Below are 20,562 nucleotides of genomic sequence, written 5' to 3' on the forward strand. Positions count from 1 at the left end.
CTGGCGTGTTTGCGGTCAGAGTATCTTTTATATTTCAGACGATTCTTTAATTCTGACTCAAACCTTTCTAAAGAGCGCAAGGGCACGTGGTTTTAACAGCGGTGCTTCCGCAACTCCATTGCGCCAGGGCTGCATGTAGTACTTACTTGCATGAAAAACAACAATGATTGTAAATTTCTTAAATGGAACTCGGCATCACTGCATTTTCTGCATGTGCGGGGCATCATTTCACCTCAAGTTTTGGATGGAATTTCGGGACTCACTATGCTTGACCACAAACTTGACGAGGATCTAAATGTGCGATTCGCAAGCAGCTTCACGAACAAAGTGTCACATGGTTTTGACAGCTTCTTTTTCGCCGAGGCCACGATGGCTCGTGGCTGTGGAGCTAGCATGTTTCGGTGACTCGAAGTTTTTTTCTCTGATGATAAGCTGGCCGACCACGGGGCTTCTTCCTTCTGGTTGGTAAGCATCCAATCAAGTAGCGCAATGCAGCCTGGTCATCTAAATAGCACTATTCAGAGACGTCATCGCTGATGTAGCACGTCTGTATATGGCGCCAAACGCTCCCTCGCTTAAGTCTGGAGGAATGCATTGGAGCATTTCGACGTGGCAGCATGCGTTTATGCGTCAGGAGCGAAAGGGAGTGCGTTCCAGAGAGGTTGTGGTTCGAGCACAGCACAAGCCGCCCAATGCTAAACAGCAATTCCACGAACGTCGTGGCTTTTGTGACCATGGCGGATGTGCATGTGGTTGTTCGTATCAGGATTCCCAATTCTGTGCAGATGCGGCAATTCCCGAAGTATCTCCGAGCAGGCATATACGTGGAAGCGCCTGCACGCGCCGTGGTACGGCACTTGTTCTCGCAATGAATAGATGCAGATATGCAGCCCTCCAGCCAAGCGACGCATGCACATGCACCCGCCCTGCTGGCGTAAGGGCTAGTGACGCAACTGCATGTTTATCACGTCCCGAAAAAAAACCATCGAATATTTGGACGATATAACAAACGGACAATCCGCACTTCGTATGAGCCCGCCCACTGCCACCACCTTGGGCGCCGGGTGTTTTCTTTTTTCTTGTACCCCCTTCTTGTTCGCGTCCGTCTGGCATCCTTGCGTTTGCCGAGCCCCTGTTTTCTGGCCTACATCAGTGTCCTTTCGCCTCCACGTGGATCTAAAGTGCCAGAACACGCAACCAAATCTTGCCTCTGCAAAGTCTCTCAGACTGGCCACCGCAGCGTTCTTGCCTCGCGCTTCGGCCTTGCCGGTATATGACTGCTGACAAGAACCCCCAGCGCAAAGCCCCCATTCCCATGATCCTCAACGACCAGAGAAGCCTAGCACCGCCAGTGCCCCCCGTGGCTGCCATGGAAATGCCCCGGATGCAGCATGTCCCGGCCGTGGGCCCCCCGTACGAGTCGCCGCGCATGCCGCCCTACTACATGCGGTATGGCGCAGGCCAGTACCCGTATTTGCAGGCCCCAGGGCCCCAGTACTTGGCGCATGGCGACCCCAACTTGGCCTATGGCGATCCCAACTTGGCGTATGGCGACCCCAACTTGTACCGGGCGCCGTACGCGGGCATGCACGTGATGCCCCAGCACATGGCGCCGGTTCCGCCCAGCTACATGGCGTACTTGCCGCCGCAGCGCATGCCGCAGGTGGCGGACAGCCGGCCGCATGCGCCGCCACCGCCCAATCCGTATTTTGGCCCGGCGCCCCTGCCGGTCCAGGCGCCGGTGCCGGGCTACCCGCCCAAGCCGCGCCGGTTCCGGCGCCGCCACTACCAGATCCACCGCAAATACAGCTGCTGCTTCCAGGGGTGCACCAAGAGCTACGGGTCGCTCAACCATTTGAACACGCACATCGTCACCAAGAATCACGGGCTGCGCAAGTCCAAGCACGACTTCAAGCACGTGGACGCTGCGTCGCCAGCGCATGCGGGCCATGCGTCCAGCGACGAGCTGCGTGTCGAGGACGGCGCGGGCCTTATCCGGCCGTATTCAGGGACACCGCCAGCATGCGTCCTGCCCATCGGGCCGGGCCACGTGACGCCCCCCCGGAATGCCGTGGCCAGTGCCTCGCCGCAGCCCTGGGTGTCGTCGTGGCAGCAGCCGGGCTTGAGCCTCCCGGCGCTCCGGCTGCTGAGCCCAAGCGCCGTGCGCTTGCCGCTGATTCCGTCGATGATCAGCAAGCCCCGCTAGTCACGTGCCGCGTGTTTGCGGTGGTGGAGGTGGGCGTGTTTGTAATGGTGGTGGGCCGCGTGCTGGAGGGTGTAGGTGGAAGGGCCTGGCCGGGCCCGCGGATGGGTTTATAGACTTTGGCCTGGCGCTTGCTGCCCACGCGCGTATATATGGGGTAGCCTAGAAACGCATATGAGATGGGCTGTGTCTGTAGATGGGCTGTGTCTGTAGATGGGCTGTGTCTGTAGATGGGGTGGAGTTCTGTTCTGTTTTGGTGGGCTGGGTATGTGAGGGCTGGCTGAGCTGCATGGATTTGGAGAGGTAGGTCCACTTCCACAAGTTACGTGGAGATGAGGATGTCTTTGTTACTGCTTGAACTACATTCACGGGGTGGGCAGTTGTATTGTTCGGGCGCAGGAACTTGCTCGGGTGTAATTCTGGGTTGGTGCCTGGAATAGACTTGCCTGGTTCCAAGGCCATTGAAAATGACACAGCTGTCCTTGCTTGTGGCTGCAGCCCCCTGCTGGATGGGCTCCGTAGTTATTCTACAGCTGCCCGAAAGAAGCAAAAGACAGCAAAGTATAGAGGTGGTTTGAAAGCATGTAATTATGCGCTGTTTGTCTGGCCGAGCTATAAATACGCTCTAATTTTTCGTGGTGTTTCACACCAAACCAATAATATAAGAAGCAAGAAGCAAAGCAACGTATACGGGTGGTCTGAAAGCATGTAATTATGCGCTGTCAGTATGGCGGGCATGAACACGCTCCGATTGTCATGATTGTTTCACACCAAAGCAATAATATAAGAAACAAGAAGCAAAGCAATGTATATAGGCGGTCTAAAAGCATGTAGCCATACTCTATAATGGTCAGCAAAGCACGTCATCATGCTTTATGTTTGTCTGGCCGGCCATGAACACGCTCCGATTATCTTGGTCTTTTCACACCAAACCAATAATATAAGAAGCAAGAAGCAAAGCAACGTATACGGGTGGTTTGAAAGCATGTAATTATGCGCTGTTAGTATGGCGGCCATGAACACGCTCCGATTTGTCTTTGTTTGTTCACACCAAACCAATAATAAAAGACGCAAGAAGCAAAACAGCGTATATAGGCGCTCTGAAAGCATGTAGCCATACTCTATGGTTATCTGGAAAGCACGTAATTGCACTACGGTCATCAGGCAGACACGCATTCAGTTCCTATGTTTGTCTGGCCGGCCATGAATGCGCTCTGGACTCTTGGTTTCCTTCAGTCCCATGTATACCTAAAGAAAGAAAAGCTAAAACAAAGTATATAGGCTGACTAAAAGCACGTAATCATACCCTATGACTGTCCGGCAAGCACGTAATAGTTTCTTCCAAGGAATCCATATCTCTTGGAGCAGTCTGAGAGGCGCTCTTGGAGGAGAGCTTGAGTAAAGCCCCGAACTCCGATTTATTCAAAAAAAGTAGAGCGTGAAGCCCCAAGACGTCAATATCCAAACTTGAGAATAGTATCATATATTGCTCAGCTCATCCACAACGACTAGTCGTCAACAGTATATATTCCAAGCCGGTTTAGGCAAATGCAAAGAGGAAAGCAGGTCATAACATGCATTTCTTCGAAATGATAGTGTGCCAGAGAATGGAAGATGCTCTCTTACTGCTACTCAAGACCCTGTACTTTATTAATGTATTTCTCTTCTCTATTCCAGCCCCATGTTTGTCTGGCCGGGCATGAACACGCTCCGATTGTCTTGGTGTTTTCACAACAAACCAATAATATAAGAAGCAAGAGACAAAGTAAAGTATAGAGGTGGTCTGAAACCACGTACTTGCACTCCACGGCTGTCTCAAAAGCACGCATTCATTCCCTATGTTTGTCTGGCCGGCCATGAATACGCTTTTATTTGTCTGTTTTGTTCAGCCCCTATCAAACCCACCCATAAGCTTGTCCGTGGACTTAATACTTCCGGCAAGAAAGTATGTACCAAAAGAGCCCGGATCCATCACATCGATTCCTTTTATTCGACTGGCCCGCAGAAGATATAACACAACTAATATAGTCGAGGCACTCACGAGACGTACGCTAGCAAAGACTGGCCGTGAACGGAAAGCGGGGATCCTGCTGTTGATGTAAATGGTCCTAAGGGCTCAGCCTCCTGTCATACATTTCTTGGCTCCACGCAAAAGTTCACCTCGACCCCGAAACAACAGCCTGAGCTGACAAACAGACCCCGGAACTAGCGGCGTGCTATTTGAATGTAAGCTTTCGAAATGGCAGACGACGAGAAGAGCTCAGAAAAATTGCCCACACAGCCGGGCCAGCCCACAAGCCTTTTTAGTGTGTTTTCGTTGTTGGACATGTGGAAATTGCCTTTTGCCAGTTCTATTTTTAGGCGCAAGCGCATTCGTATTTCGTCCCTCTCTATTGGTTCATGCCTCGCATGAAGACGGCCGGGCCCCACGTCAGTCCAGGAGCCCGCATGGACAAAAGAAAATCTCAGGATTTAAAGCCCTTTTTTCCGGCATAAGTCCTGGAGTCAGTGGTTGCATCTGGAGGTGAACCGCAGGTCTGGGAAACACCAACGAAGGCCTTTACCAAACAGGCACTCCTGTTGAATCTGGCTGACGACTTTCCAAAAGCGGCCCTACTTAGGGGAATACGTGTCTAGTCTTTTTCATGGCTCATGGAGTCCTGGTGTCTCTTGAAAAAACCAATTCTACAGGCGTTTCATTTGGTGTCTTGTAAATTACCGTGGCCTGGCGTCAAAACTCGACTGTGCCCTACAAGCTGCAAATTTGTCCATTGAGCCTTCCTTCAAAACAGAAGGCCTTGACCAATGTTTAAATGGACAAGGCGTGAAAGTACGGGCTTGAGAAGTCAGTTTGAAGGAATCGTAGAGACAACACTTTCCAGAAATAGAATGGAGATGAGTATGCAAAGCAAGCTCTGACGTCCTTGATACATACTGAATCTTTTGGCGCAAATCGGACAAATGTCAAAACTCAAGCTATACGTGCGCAGAAAACTCCTCAAGGACTGTCTTTCGATTATAGCAATTCATGGGGTTTGTGTCTTGCATGATATTGCTGGTTGATTTGGCTTCTAGAGTTGGCGTTTTATTGGGCATACTTGCGGTGGTTTGTTTTGGACCTAGCTGCCGTCTTTGAAATCGGCAATGTCTCCGTGATCATTGTGTTCAGTTAGCTCTACAGATAATGAGCCCAAACAAAATACTAGACATCTAAGAAAAATGTTCATGGACATTCCCTCATGAATCCCAGCAGTCAGAGCGTACTCTACGCCTTCGTGACATGGCGCCCTATACACCAGCAGACTTGAAAAGCAACAATCCGCCGAAATGCTGGATTTTTGCTTTCTCCGCTCTCTGCCCTACAGTCGTCCTAGTAATTTCCCACGTCTGCTCGGTTCCATGCTCCGCGAGAGCGGAAACGGAAGTGCCAGTCGCATTTCCATACAGCCAGTTTCCCGAAATTTCCATTTTTGGCAAGCCTCGTAACACCACATCCCTCAAATGAAAGCTTTCATATTTTTTTCCAGATACACCAGCACAGGCCCCGAACCCAGCACAGGCCATAGACGGCAGGTCACGTGACCGCGCTTGACGTGAGCCGTGGGCGCATTCTTCCCATACATCACCGATCTTCTTTTGTTTCCGTCTCTGGTCCACCAAAATGGCGTCTGACGAGGAGCAGTCTGCTATGTCAGAAAGCTCACCCGAGCCCGCAGCACCACAAGTCTCTGCGCCGAAAAAGCCCAAGCGGTTGACGCTCCAGGAGCGTTTGGCAGCCGCCGCCAAGGCAAAACGCAAGAAAGCCGCAACTGGGCTGGCCCCAGCATCCGCCACAAGCCCGGAGTCTCCGGGGCTGAGGCCCGAATCTGATGCAGAAGACCCGGGGATTCCAGGGGTGCAAAAAGAAGAATCGAAAGCCGCGCCTGGAGAACACAACGACGATAGCCAAACGACCATCGATGGGTCAATTGCAGACGGCACGGCACACCCGCCGACACCCCCCGAAAATGCCGAAAGTGGCAGCCGTTTGGAGCAAGACCCCCCACTGGAGGCTGAACACAAAAACGACGCCCCCGCTGAGCCCGGCGCACGTGATCGGGCGGTGTCGCCAAACCATCTTCATCAGGTCTTGGACGAGTCGCCAAGCGACGCCAAAGACGACCAGATCCGCCGGCTCCAGGCCCAAATCGAGGCGCTTAAATCAAAGCTCGAAAGCCACAAAGCCAACCACGCTGCCCAGGCGCGCCGCGGCGCGCCAAACAAGGACGTGGAACGGAAGTTGGCCGAAAAAGAGAAGCTCCTTGTGCAGAGCGAGAAAAAAGTGCTGGACAAGGAGGAAACCATCCGGCAGCTCATGGAGGAAGGCCAAGAGCTCTCGAAAAAAGAGTTGAAGCTAAACGAGCGCATCCGGCTGCTCGTAGCCAACAACACCAAACTCGAAGCTTCGCTCCGCAGCTACGCGGAGAAAAACGAGGAGCTGCTTCTTAAACTCGGCGAGATCGAGGATTTGGTCAAGGTGCACAATCTCAAGTCCGTGGACCAGCTTTTCGACGTCTTGGCTGCGGCCAGCCAGAAAAACTCCGATCTCCAAAAGGCCCTTGACCTGCAGAAAGCATGCAACTGGGAAGGCAAGTACAAGGAGATCCAGCGTGCCTTCGAAAAGGAGCTTGATGAGAAGCAAGACTGCAAGCGGCAGCTCAGCGAGGCCAAGGTGCAGCTCGAGCTTTTGCAGAACCAGTCCCGGCTCGAATTGGAGCTGAAAACAGAGATTATCGCGCAGTTGAACCACGAGATCATGGCTGCCAAAGACGAAAGCAGTACCGAGGTGTTGCGTTTGGAGGCCAAGGTTGAAAGCTTGCGCATGGAGAACGAAAGCTTCCTCAAAACGTCACATACCGCCGACGCATCTGAGGATCCGGATGCGAGCACCAGCACTAAAAAACTGGTAGACTACGCCGACTTTCTCAAGTTGTCCGAAACCCATCAGAACTTGCAGGCGCAGTACGTGTCGCTGCAGGAAACCTGGAAGCTCATCGAGTCGAGTCTTCAGGGCAAAGTGGAGGCCCTTTCAGCCTCGGTGGATACCTTGAAAACGTCGCGGGCCAAATCAGGAGCCGAGCTCAAGAAACTTCATGCCAAGCTCAATGCACAGCTCGATGAAATCGAAGCACTCAAGGCCGAGCTGGCGGCCTTGGCGGAGCAGAACGCCGAGAATGAAGTCCGGGTCCAGATCAAGAGCGCCGAGTGTGCGGAGCTCGAGGACAAAATCGACGACCTAAGGACTGCGTTTGGCGCAGACCGCAAGAACTACGACGCCAAGATCCAGAGCTTGAACGAAGCCGTTGAAAGCTTGAAGAACCTGACCCCCACTTTCACGCCGTCGGTTTCTTTCGACAATCTAGCTGGGATTCAAGCCCGCAGAGGCGTACGTGATGGGGGCCTCCACATAACCATAGACCAGCGGCAGTCCCAACAGCGGAAATCGTCTGCGCATTCCGTGGCCAGCTCCGCCTTGAACACTCCCGCTCAGGCCTGGGGTGAACCCAGCTATATTTCTGAAAATGAGCTTGACCCTCATATTTATGAGAGCCACAACCCGTCGATGTTCATGTCCAACGACGAAATATACCCCTCGGAAGCGCTAGATGTGGGCGAGACACCCTTGAGTTCCGCGTTGGGCTCGCATAGTACGGGGGCCACCAAGCACATTCAGATCATCAACAAAATGAGTGCCAGCATTCGCCGCTTGGAGGTGGAGATTCTGACTCTACGCGATGAAAACGAGCAGTTGAGCCTGGAAATCGAGACTGCCCAACGGGCCGTTTTGGACAGGCTCGAGCTAGATACCCAGTTGTGTGATTTAGAGCGCCACATCCTGTCTTTGCAGAACGAGCTCGATGAGAAGTCTCGACGCGAAAGCACGCTTTTGGAGGTTATTGGCGAAAAGTCTGAGAAAGTGGCGGAACTCGAAGCAGACGTCTCGGACTTGAAGGATCTCATGCGGCAGCAGGTGCAGCAGATGATCGAGATGCAAGGAAAATGATGAGCAATCGGTGAAAATAGTCCCTATTTCTGGAAGACCCTTGATTTTTCAGCCCGGTTCTAAGAAAGCTAGAACATCTGTTGTGGGGCGTTTCGAAACGTTGTTCTTGATTGGGTGCGTCAGTGGAGCGGCCTCCTGAATATATGTTTGACGCAGTTAAAAGAGATCAGGACCCTGCTTGTACTCACATCTTCATTTTCACTTGCATTCGAGTCACACCCGTACTCCCGAAAGAAGTCAGAACGTACCAGTTATAATTTTGGGTCACACGATGATAAGATCATACAGGAGTCTTTCTGCCCTCAATAAAAAATGATTAGTGTTTTCGAGGTTTAATCATTGTTATTTCATCCAGTTGGTATAGTGCTGAGAAAGCTTTTGAGCGTTTTTGAATTTTTTTTACTTGAAAGAATTGGCGCAAGGATTTATACAACCCGTCAAAAAAAGAGGGCATTTTGGTGCGCATCAGGTCATGAACTGAGTAGTATTGGAAATATCGCAAAATTACCGTTAGCAAACATCAGATGCAATCTGTAAAACTTTAAACGTTTCAAGTATTGTCTGTGTGTAGATTTGAGCTTAAGCAAAGAGCGCCTCAAAGTCTGAACAAGCTACTTGGGAGCGTGCGTCATAGGCATTGCCTCCTGATACCTTGTTTTAAAGCTTCAAAAACATTAACATAGTGACTCCATACGAAGAAAACCATGAATAATGTCAATATATCAGCCTTTAAAGATGAATAGACAAGCCGATTAGAATAAAACTTAGTTTTGCGACATTCCTAAAAGGCCATTCGCCTTCCCAGCTTCACTTCATGGCAGCACACTTTTAAAAGAAGAGCTCAAGACTCCAAATCACATTCCTGTCATTGTGGTGTCATTTTTTTGCCTCTTAATACTCAACTCTAAGCTACAACAAAACGACCAAATTATGCGTCTCTCCGAGCCATAGAATCACATGCTCCCCGACTTTTCCCGGGGTCAAAAAATACATATAAAGGCCCTTTTTCCTTTTGCAGCATCAGGTTTTTTTTTGATATCACGCGACCACAAATGCAGCCATATGCGGGCCCTGCCAAAATCACAGCCACTCAATTTTTTGCACCCGCAGCACAATCCACCGATCCTGCAGATAGCTGTCGTTTCGCCAAACATCCCTGCACCAACGCCAGCGGCGAGAAAAGCATGCGCAGAAGGCCCACAATACCCCGGAGTCTGCCCACGAACCCACGGAATCCAACTGATTATGACCAAGTTCCAAGGTTCCACAAAGGACAATGACCCGCATGCCGTCCATGCGCCAGTGCCCAAACACACTCATGCGCTGGCGGTGCTTGCGCAAGAAAATTCGCCAAGAAATGTCGACCCACCTCCTTCGCCGTCCCCGTTTTCCGCCGGCACCCGCGAGTTCACCCCGACAACGAAACAGGCCCTCAGACTGCGCAGAAGGCCCTCCTATGGTACCATTGAGACCGGCCGTGAGCAGCACTATAACTTGGATTATGCCAAAGACCAGGCTCAGGCAGCGCGGAATTTATTAGACCCAAAGTCCCGTTTCTACGCTCGGCCCAGACCTCGGCACTTGGACTTACCGGGTCTTCTTCCCTATGAGGCCGAGCCGCTTCATGAAAGAGCCCGATTTCTTGCACATATTGTGGCGCACTTGTATATTGCAGTCAAGCTGCTTGACATCCAGGGTCTGATTTCTGTATCGGCAAAAGATTTGGCTTCATTGAAAGACGCCCCGGGGTTTTCGGACATTGACTTGGCGCTTGAGACAGACCTATTCGAGCTTGGTAGCGCAAAATCATCGCCCCGTGATCCCGAACTCGTTGCGGATGACGCAGTTCTCGACGACGCCATGGCAGACTTGGACTCTGCCGACGAGGAGGAATCTGAGAACGACGACCAGGCTGAGTACGACACAGGCGAGTCTGGTAGTCGCCACAAAAAGTCACCCCGGCTGGCAGCAGTTGTATCTGTGCGCATCTGGACACACGAATTGCTTGTATGGCTCCAGATGAAGTACGATATGCCTGTATCCTTGCGTATGGCTCTTGCCAAGGTATACTTTGCCATATGCTGCTGCCGTGGACAGCATTTGAATTTAAAAACATATGTTCGTGCATTTGAAAAGCTCACAAAAGACATCGATTTCTTGAAGGATGAGGGCTTTTCCTTAGATTGGCAGCCTGTTTACAACGAGATTCGCCTTCATTTCCCGACTGCCGACTCTGCAGATGAACCCCGCGAAAGAAAAGAGTTGAGCTTGTTGCTCAAACTCGGCGAGCGGGCATCGAACTTTTTCGCCCCAGAGTCTCTCCCGACTCTCTTTCGTCACATCGCGTCGCAATTCTCGATTCCAAATGCTACTATGGTTCTTTGGTGCATGAGGATATTACCGCAATCATTTATTGTGAATTTCTCAGCGGCGGAATCTAATACAGAGATTGATCTCCGTCATTATATTGCACCTGTCTTCTTCATGTGGCAAAAGTTAAGCAAACTTCCTGGTGTAGACACCCACCTGACTTGTGTTTTAGGAAGGCTTACGTTGTGCTATCTTCAATTTTTGGCTCAACATCCGGAAGATAGCATAAATTTCGGCGACTTTGGTGTTTTCACGAACAACCAATTTTCATTCCTTACTAACACGATTTTAAACAGTTTAAGCATAATGCCAGACAAATTCGGTTCGATGACAACTAATTTCTTCCATGGATTTAGTAACATGGTTGTCTTTTCTTTAAATGGACACAGCTCTAGTAAGAAAGATGGTATTCTAGACCAGATAGGCACATTTGTGAACGCAATTGAAAGTTACGTACATCCATCCAATAGCGGAGAGTGGTCAAAACCAATAGGTAAGTTGATAATGAGTCTTGTCCATCAATTTGCAAAGAGGTACAACATGGAAAGAGAGGTTGATGGGAAGTTGTATGCTTTGGCTGAGACACATAAACTTTCAGATAAGGTGGTGAAAAGCTTTGTTAGTATCATTCTTCCCATAGTGAGAACAGGGCTTCAGTCCAAAAAGGAAAGTGCAGTGGAGCAATATCTACTCACTCTTGCCCCTTTGGCTCATTTGGATGCTGAAACCACCTTGGGTTATCTTCTACTTGATATCTATGAGTCACTACAAGGTGTTATTTCCACACACAGAGTGAAGACAGCTTTGAGGTGCATGGGTGAACTCACCCGTTTTATTGCAGTATCTCCTCTTTACCGTGTTCACTTACCTCGAATTCTTGAAATGATGTTGCCAGGGATTGACTCTAATGACCTAATGAAAACAGTCGATACTCTCGCCGTCTTCTCAACTGTGGCTAATTTTGTTCCAATTGCTGATCTCACTCATGGCACGGGTGATGGTATGTTAGCTATGGAAGTTACAAATATGCATATTGAGTATCTCCTGAAAAAGCTTTATGATGTGAGTGCTTCAAACGAATTAATTATCGATTCAGAAACCGAGATACTTGCTCTTAAGTCATCTACCGCTTCGTTTCCTCTCATCGTGCAATCTTTTGCTCAAAGATTGTTTGTTCTTCTAGAGTACCTCCCTGACCCTGCGAAAAGTACGGGTATTGAAAAGTATCTCTCTGAAATGTTGCCTCGGCTAGTTTACATGGTTCTCGAGGCAATGTCCGATGAGGTCTTTGTGATGTTCAGAAAAAAGGTGGTGGACTTTATCTCTGACATCACAATTCATCCTGCGACAGAGGCTACAGCTGAGATTTGCGGGGCGATAATCAAAAGAGACCCCAAATTTTTCCTACAGCTTGGTCCAATACTTATTGAGCACATTCGAGAAGAAATTTCTGATAATGGGGCTGGTCAGTCTCGCTCAGGTATGGATATCATTCCTAGAGATCAAAATCTTTTCTGGAACTTGATGATTTTAAATTCTTGTGTTGGAAATGCTGGTGAGTACATTGTGAATATGGGTGAGCAATTAAATGACCTTTCCTTCTTCCTTATGAAATCTGTGAAAGGCTCCGTGGCTCTCGCGAGCACACATCTCTTGAATCAGATTCTCCAGGGTGCAACAAAAATCCGGCTCAAGGAATGCAGACTCATCAGTCCAGCGTACAAAGAAGCACATGAATTGAACGAAAAGTGCTGGGGCGGATTCCAGTTTGATGAGTATAGGTTTTCAGATGAGAATCTTACTTTTGATTGGTTTCTTCCAAAAGCTCGCGAAATTGAGTTTGCTGTCGACACATTCAAGTCACACATCACTAAATCGCTCTCCAACATTCTGACTGTGTTGAAGAACATGGTTCAGGAGCAAGACAATGAACAAACCTCCTCTTTGGATCTATCTGACGACATCCGTGCCAATTTTCTCTACTTGGGATACTGCTTAAGTGGAATGTCATATCTCTTCGATCCTTCTTTTGATGAAGACATCCCAAAGTTGAGTGATCATAGGTTTGAGCCCATTCAGGCAAGACTTGCACTTTTGTCTCAAATCAGACAGATGGGGACAAGTAAGTTAACGGACCATGATGAGCCTAACATTGAGAGCATACACGAAGATTTAAACAGCATCATCAAAGATATCAAGGGACATCCAGAGGTCGTTTTCCATGATTCAGAAAGCAAGAACGAGTCCGAATACGATATAGTTGTCAAAGAACTCAATTCTCCACAGCATGATGCAAGTGTCCCCTTCAAAAACCCCGAAAATGGATCATATGATCTTGAACCCAGGAATATACGGACTTCGGAAACACCTATTATTGAGGATTCTGCTAGAGCCAGTCCCCAGTTAGCAGGTGTGGAATTGTCTTCAATGAACCCAGCTATAACGTTCAGAGAGCGAAGCTTGTACACCAGCAAATACTATTTTGGTGATGATATTGAGACCCGAAAGTCCAACCTGTTATATTTGGAAATCCACCGAATGAGACATTTGGTGGGTAAAAGCTTACATTTCATCTGCAAGTTTGCACAGTGTCACTTCCTTGATAATACAAAGCTCTTCAGATACTTGCTTTACATTTTAAACATCTGGTTTTCAGATGTTGGGCACGAGCGTTTGCTTGATCCTTCACATGCACGAATCTCAATGAACTATGTGAAAGAGTTGCAAGATATCAATAGAGTGAGAAAGCCATTCACAAGAATAGGGTTTGCTAGTCGCATTGAATCATACCACCTGTTAAGAGTTGCATTGCATAGCACGTCTCGCTCGATGACAGATTTGGATAGAGTACTCCTAGAAGATATTGCCAAGTTGTCGTGCTCCACGTATACTACAATTGCAGAGCCGGCTCAAACAACATTGATCGATGCCATGAAACGAGTGAATGGCTCATACAATGTGATTGTTCGCGCTTGCCTTCGCCGCGTATCAAAGGCCATCCTGGAAAACAATCATAAAAACATTAAAAGCGGCTTGAATGTATTTGAGATTAAGGGGATCAAGACAAAATTGCAAACAGATTTTGCCAACCTTCAACAATACATTGAAATACTACACAAATGTTTTTCCATTGACGACAAAGACGTCATTGAAACCTCACAGCGCTCTTTAAATCATATTTGTGGCAGAATTTATCCACCTTACAAGATTTGTCTCATTGATCATAATCTTGTGGACACTATTCGTCCACCCGACGAATACATCGATCTAGAAATCAAGGCAGTTATGTATGCGAAGGAAAAGAAGCGTTCGGTGTACCTCGAAAGACTCGAACTGATTGAGGACACAATCTTGAAATATGAAGAGACGAATTCTCATTGGAAAACAAGCTCTTTGAATATCTTGTTTTTGATCGAACTTCAGGTTGAATATGAGATGCCGACTCGAAAGAGTGTGCTTGATTTGCTTGCTAAAGCAGCTGAATCAGACCACCCAGTTGTATCACGAACAGCATTGAAAGGAATCACGAAATTGTTGAGTAAGCTCGAGAGCTTGTCGATTTTTAACTATCAATTAGAACGTGCTTATGAAGCGACGTTTGTCTCAGACTCTTTTAAGGTTATTGACACTCGGCCACGTGATGGCAAGTCTTATTATGAAACTTGGCAAAAAGAGATTAGGAGCACTTCTCCAGGTTACTTCATTGATGAAAAAATGAGCCAGGGTTGGCTTTTCTGGGATAGCGAGACAGTTGTTTTGAGAAATGAGCCCCACTTTCAGCTCAACTTAAATGAGAATGATCGAGCAACTCTTGAACATTTTTCAAAGAAAATCACAAAGACTTGGCTAAAAAATGTCATTGATTTATGGATAGCCGACAATGACTCTAATTTTGCTTTCCAAGGCACAGACGTCTTCATTACTGCCGGTATCGTGTCCATGGTTTGCAGCGGAATCATAGAGGGCGTCTCATTCAGTGACATATTAAGCATCATTGAATCTCTGTATAACAAAGAAGAGAAGAGTTCTCATATTGTTGTGTGTGAATTAGTCACAGGTGTTTTGATTGCCTCCAAAAATTTCAATCCCGATTTCATTGATCAAAGAGACGAGTTTCTAGTCGGCTTTCTTGAGAATATCTTTCAAAATGATTTGACCCCCGAAACGATTCAAATATGGGATATATTTGCATGGTGGACACCAACACATATTGATACCAGAAGATTTCCACGCGTCAGGGATGTAATTCTCAATTTCCGGATAGATAAGGACTCAGACGCCGCCTACATGGAGGCATCCATGTTGATGTACATGAAGTCTGCAGTTGCTTCAATGACGTGGGCGACTCCCAACCCTCATCAAATTCTTGATCTTTGTTTCGACAATGTAAACAATAGATACGAAGCGATTCGGGAACGAATTGGTGCTTTGATGGTTGTCACGTCCTTCTCGTTTTACTGCAACTCATTCCCCGATGCCAAGAGCTTTATTGATGCATCACATGGCGACCAAGAGGCTTTACTCATGAAGGTCACTGATCAAAGTCTTTTCGATAAGCTTAAACATTTATTTGAGAACATCAATGCTTTGAAGAAGGATGTTGAAAACCTTCCGACTCAGGAGATCTTAAGCTCAGCGTATTTTTATTCTGCCACGACAGCTTTAAGATGGTTGAAACAGGCGCTTAGCACAAGTTTTGCTGTGCAATATCAATTTATGGTGGACACGCATTTCATGCCATTTCTTCTAGACTTGATGACAATGAAGGAGGTGTGTCTTTTAGGAAACATTGACCCTGTCCTGGCATTCCAAAAAGTATCGCAGATTCCTTTTGGAAACAAGGCGCTCGACAACGTGGTGTCAATGCTTGAGCGATACATGACGCAGAACCTCAGCTTGTTGCAGTATCTTGCTCTTGGAGAATTCACCGAGGTTATTTATTTCAAGAACTTGCTTAAATTGGGTTTTGGTCAACGCATGAAGATCTTGAACTTCATCAATTCGATGATGTACCATAGCAACCCCGAGATAAGGGAGGCACTGGCATCGACGTTTTCGGGGTTGATTTACTCCAGTCCGCCAGGAGATATCCAGGAAATTGTGACGGCTTACAATCAGCGATACTCGGCGGACTTGGATAAAGTCAGGAGAAAGCACAAGAAAACCCAATTTAAATCAATACCTGCTGATGACTTTATTGTTTTGCATGGCGCCACCCTTGGTCTCGGGGCATTGGTGCATGCTTTCTCGTTTGTCTCCCCTCCGCCATCATGGGTTCCCAGTACATTGTCGATATTATCTAACAAGGCGATTGGACTCCCCGGCATAGTGGGTAGGTCCGCAAAAGAAATCTTGGGCAAGTTCAAGAAAACAAGGCAGGATACGTGGCATATTGACGGCAAGGTGTTTACGGAAGAGCAGATGCAAGACCTCGAGGGTGTACTCTGGAGAAGCTACTTCATCTGAGCAGAGGTAATGAAATTTACGTCAGAGGTAATGAATACTACGACTTCAGGTAATGAAACGACTTCAGGTAATGAATACTACGACTTCAGGTAATGAATACTGCGACTTCAGGTAATGAATACTACGACTTCAGGCAATGAACACTACGACTTCAGGTAATGAATACTGCGACTTTAAAAAATACAAAGGGTCCGGATAGCGAGCCGGGCACCGGCAAATAGACGCGCAGATAGTATGGAATTTCAGCGCAAAGCGGAAGCGTACGTAAGGCGTGCTTGAGCAAACGGCCCGGGCCCCTACTGCGTCTTGAACACATCAACAAGCACCTGTCTATCGCTGTCGCTGATGTTGTCGAAGATGGCCGCGTAGAGCGGTGGGTTGTTTTCCTGCAACGAGGTGGCGAAGTCGCGGAACACAACCACCGGGTCCACGTTGTCGAGCGGGGTGGCGCCCAAGACGTCCTCGATGATCTGATCGTCGTCCTCGAAGCCCGAGCCCATGAGCTTATTGGTCTCATGGTCAAGGAAAGCGCGGTAGTTGTCGATGCCCGCGTCGCCGGCGTCGCCGGCGTCGGCGTTGTCGGAGTCGAGGGCGTCGTTGTCGTCGAAGTCGGCAAAGTCGGCGCCGAAAGCGTCGTCATGGACAAAGTCGTTTTCGTTGAACTCGGCGCGCTGCTTGTCCAAGTTCTTGAGCGCCTTGGGCAATTCCTTGAAGAGGGCGGCGAGACTAGGGCCCACGCGAGACGTGAGCGACGGGGCCGCGGCAGCCACGTCGGGGCTGTTGGATATGCGCATGAAGCCCAAGATGAACAACTTGACGTCGTAGACCCGCTTGGGCTGGGGCACCAAGCCGAGCCACAGGTCGAAGAACGCGTCCAAGTACTGGGACTCCTGGAGCATGCGCACGGTGGTGGGGCAGTCGTACATCAAGCAGGCAATGAGGAAGTCGACCAGGGAGATGCGCAAGGAGTCGTTGCGGTGGGCCGGGTCGTCGTTGCCCGGCGCAAGCACGGGCAAGAGCGTGCGGCAAAGCTCGGCAATGACGGGCGGCGAGGCTTGCTGCAACGCGAGAACCAAGGTCTGGCCCAAGTCGCAGGCGAGCGCGGTTTCCGTGTAGTCGGGCGAGCCGTCGTCGCCGGAGCTGATCAAGGCGATCAACAGCATGAACTTGGCGGTGAGCGGCGGGCTGTGGGCGAGCGCCGCGGCGCCGAACACCATGTAGTTCTTGAGGCACGGCACCATGTCCTCGGCATACATCACGGCCACGCCCTGCAAGAACAGGTCGACCAAGCGCGGGAAGTGGGACCACATCAACGGCGTGACCGCGCGGAGGAGGAAGATGGAGTTTTCGATCAACTCGCCGATCTCCGCGATGAAGTCGTCCAACTGGTGCACCAACACGTACTCGATGACGGGCGCAAATGCCTGCTCCAACTGGACGCACACGTCGTGCGAGTTCTCGAAAGACAACAACACGGTGATCATGGTGTTCAACAAGCCGAGCGCCGCGGTGATCTTGTCGGAGAGTGCGTCGCTGTGGTCGGCGTCGTAGTCGTCGGGCTCCACGGCGGCGGCGTCCTTGATCTCCGCGGCCAAGCGCAAGAACTGCGCCACGAGGCTGGCCATCAAGTCGATGCCGAACGGCTGGAGCTGCGGCGCAAAGCTCTCCACGCACTCCTGCATCACCACGGACACGGCCTCGTTGTCGATCTCGTTGGAGAGCTCGAGCAACTTGGCCATGGCGGGCAAGATGAGCGGCGCCAACGCCTCGCGGAACAGCTGTTGCGGGAGGTACGCCTGCACGGCCAACGCGCTCTGCAAGAGCACGGGCAAGCAGACGGCGTCGCCGGCGCCGGCCGTAAACGCGCGGAGGATGCCCCGGTACAACGCTTGCACCGTGGCCGGGTCCTGCAAGGACACGTCCGCGAGCTTGGCGCACACGTCCAACGCGCGTGCGCGGAGGAAGTCGTGGGCGGAGTCCAAGTGCGGCAACACGAACTCGGCCATAAACGCCTCCATCTGCGCAAGGTACGGCGAGCCCGCGGCCGTGAGCACGTGCGAGATGCCGCCCACCAAGCGCAACGCGCCGTCGGTGTGGCGGGCGTTTTCCAAGCCCGCGGGCGCGGCCTTCAAGGCCGCGAGCTGGCGCACGGCCAACGCCACGATGGGCGCGGCCGTGGTCTTCTTGCGCTTCAGCACGAGCGTGACCAAGAGCCCCAAGGCCGCCACGTCCGGCTCCAGGTCGTCAAAGTTGTCCAACTTGGAGTTGATGTAGTCCGCGGGGTCCACGTCAAAGAGCTCGAGCGTGGCGGCGGACGGACATAGCACGGGCAACACGAAGTGCGCCACGATGTCCTCGAAGCACGGCTCGAGGAGCCGCCACGCCTCCTTCTGCGTCACGCAGTGGCTGAGGAAGTCGAGCACGTGGTACACGGCCGCGCTCGAGAGCCAGCGCTCGCCGCGGCACCAGCCGCCCAAAAGGTCCAAGTAGATGGCCACGACGTGCGGGATGAAGTCCGCCACGAACACGCGCCGGAAACCCGCCATGTCCCGCTTCAGCGAGAGGCCACGCGACGCGTAGCGCCGGAAGAGCCGCTCCATGTTGGCCACGGCCCACTTGTGGCAGCGCGCGAGCTGCGTCTGCGCCCGCTCCAGGTCCAGCGCCGCGGCCCGGAGGTACGCAGGGGCGTCGAGGCACGCCACGCGGCAGTGGAAGTCGCCCCACGCGGCCAACGCGTCTTTCAGCTGGAGCACGCGCGGCATGTCGAAGTACGTGACGAACTTGTACGCCTTCAAGATGTGCTTGACGATGGCCGCCGTGAGCTCCGACACGTCCAGCAGCAACACCGCGTCGCCCACCGCGAGCAAGTGCGGGAACACCTGCGAGATGATGGGGTCGAGCTCCGCCTCGCGCTCGCGGTTCTCGGTCCAGCGGTACGAGCGGCAGAGCTCCGCAAAACACATCGCGCCGGTGCGCACGGCCGCCACGTCGTCGTGCTGCTGGAGCAACGCGCCCACCTCCGCGAGCACGCGCGGCCAGTTGCGGGGGTACTCGGCCGCCACGAGCGTCCGGAACACGGGCAAGAGCTGTGTCTGGGCCGTGGCTTTGACGCCCGCCAACACGCCGACAAAGCGGTCCAACACCACGGGCTTCTCGCCGCTGTCGATGGGCGCGCCCGCGTCGGTCCAGTGGCGCACCACGCGGTTCTTGAAGTACACGGCCGCGGCTTTCTGGAGGCCCGGCGACTCGCCGCTGGCCGCAATCACGTCCAAGCACGCGCCGAGAAAACCCGGGCTGAGCGCCTGCTGCCGCAACTGCTGCTCGGCCTGCAGCCGCACGGCCTGCGACGGCTCGAGCGTGCCGGCAAAGCACTGGAGAAGGGTGTGGGCGTCCATTTGGTGGGGGGTGAAGAGGCGCTGGCGGGGGCCGGAGTTGCGAGAAGAGAGATGGCCCGCGCTGTGTGCAGGACGCCCGACAGGGCTGGTTATGGGTGGGGGTTATGGGTGGGGGTTCTGGGTGGGGTTTATGGGTGGGGGTGGTTGGTTTTGTTTCCTGGGGCTTGGGTCTGGTCTGGCTGGCTGCTGGGGTTTGCTGGTTTGGGGTTGTGGCGTTGGGGATTGGGGATGTCTGCTGCGATGATGGTCTTGTTCCGCGCACCTGGGCCTGGGTGCGGGCCATGTCTTTCGTGGAGCGGATGTGCTGGCAGTGAAAGACCCTACTTTTGGGAGTTGAGTCTGGCGTGAGTATACAACTTTCATATTTATCATTATGTTAATTTATATTTACGACTAAGTGTAAGACTACATAAAACTTTAATATCTTATTATAAGAAATCTTTAATATGTAAGTCTCAGTCACATAGACAGTCCTTTGTTAATGGATTTAATTTTGTTGACCTTCTTAACACTTGGCTTACATTGAAAAACTATGTAGTAAGGAATAATCTTATTATCATAAGTAGAAATGGTAATAATACACAACCGGTTATTCGTCAGAATTATTATAGGAGCGGAGGAATGATCCCAATGACAACGGTATTTAACTTTATATATAAAAAAATATGTAGTAAATACTGACTCCCTAAAGAGAAAGCTAATAGCTTGGACAACACACAATATACATGGACGGATTTATTTTTGTTGTTTTATATTAGTTGTAAATCGACTGTTAATAACTCAATTAACAAGAAAAGATTAATTCAGATTGATTGGCAACAATCAACTAACCAAAAACTAAAAATATATAATTGAATTAAATATGGTCATCATAAAAATATGATAGTTTGTCGACGTAATTATAATACAAAAAGCAATCAGTTAGCAAAATTGGAAAATCATTATTGAAACCTGAAGAAAGAACTATCTTCGGTTTCGGCCGCTAATAAAATATTTAAATTCATAGTTAAAGATAAAATTCTAGCTATAATAAATTATAAGATAATAGTAATAATAATAGTAGTAAATATATACATTTATATAAT

General features: G+C 50.2%; 4 protein-coding genes across 4 annotated transcripts; 3 read left to right on the top strand and 1 right to left on the bottom strand.

Annotated features, from left to right (window-relative positions):
• Window positions 1-1,139: 1,139 nt before the first annotated feature.
• On the top strand, window positions 1,140-2,285 carry WOR4 (Wor4p). Its single transcript, XM_018859452.1, has one exon. It carries the CDS (start codon window positions 1,274-1,276, stop codon window positions 2,204-2,206), a length of 933 nt encoding a protein of 310 aa, XP_018713537.1. The 5' UTR covers window positions 1,140-1,273; the 3' UTR covers window positions 2,207-2,285.
• A 3,579-nt stretch (window positions 2,286-5,864) lies between these two features.
• Window positions 5,865-8,246, top strand: METBIDRAFT_35598 (uncharacterized protein; the record flags this gene model as incomplete). Its single annotated transcript, XM_018856631.1, has 3 exons — window positions 5,865-6,305; window positions 6,483-7,628; window positions 7,734-8,246. 3 exons carry the CDS (start codon window positions 5,865-5,867, stop codon window positions 8,244-8,246), a joined length of 2,100 nt encoding a protein of 699 aa, XP_018713538.1.
• A 1,220-nt stretch (window positions 8,247-9,466) lies between these two features.
• Window positions 9,467-16,386, top strand: BLM3 (Blm3p). Its single transcript, XM_018855444.1, has one exon. It carries the CDS (start codon window positions 9,492-9,494, stop codon window positions 16,080-16,082), a length of 6,591 nt encoding a protein of 2,196 aa, XP_018713539.1. The 5' UTR covers window positions 9,467-9,491; the 3' UTR covers window positions 16,083-16,386.
• On the bottom strand, window positions 16,162-19,556 carry NMD5 (Nmd5p). The gene has a single exon (XM_018855445.1). It carries the CDS (start codon window positions 19,475-19,477, stop codon window positions 16,379-16,381), a length of 3,099 nt encoding a protein of 1,032 aa, XP_018713540.1. The 5' UTR covers window positions 19,478-19,556; the 3' UTR covers window positions 16,162-16,378.
• Between the last annotated feature and the right edge of the window lie 1,006 nt (window positions 19,557-20,562).

The sequence above is a fragment of the Metschnikowia bicuspidata genome (assembly GCF_001664035.1).
Source record: "Metschnikowia bicuspidata var. bicuspidata NRRL YB-4993 chromosome Unknown METBIscaffold_1, whole genome shotgun sequence".
NCBI lineage: Eukaryota > Fungi > Ascomycota > Pichiomycetes > Serinales > Metschnikowiaceae > Metschnikowia > Metschnikowia bicuspidata.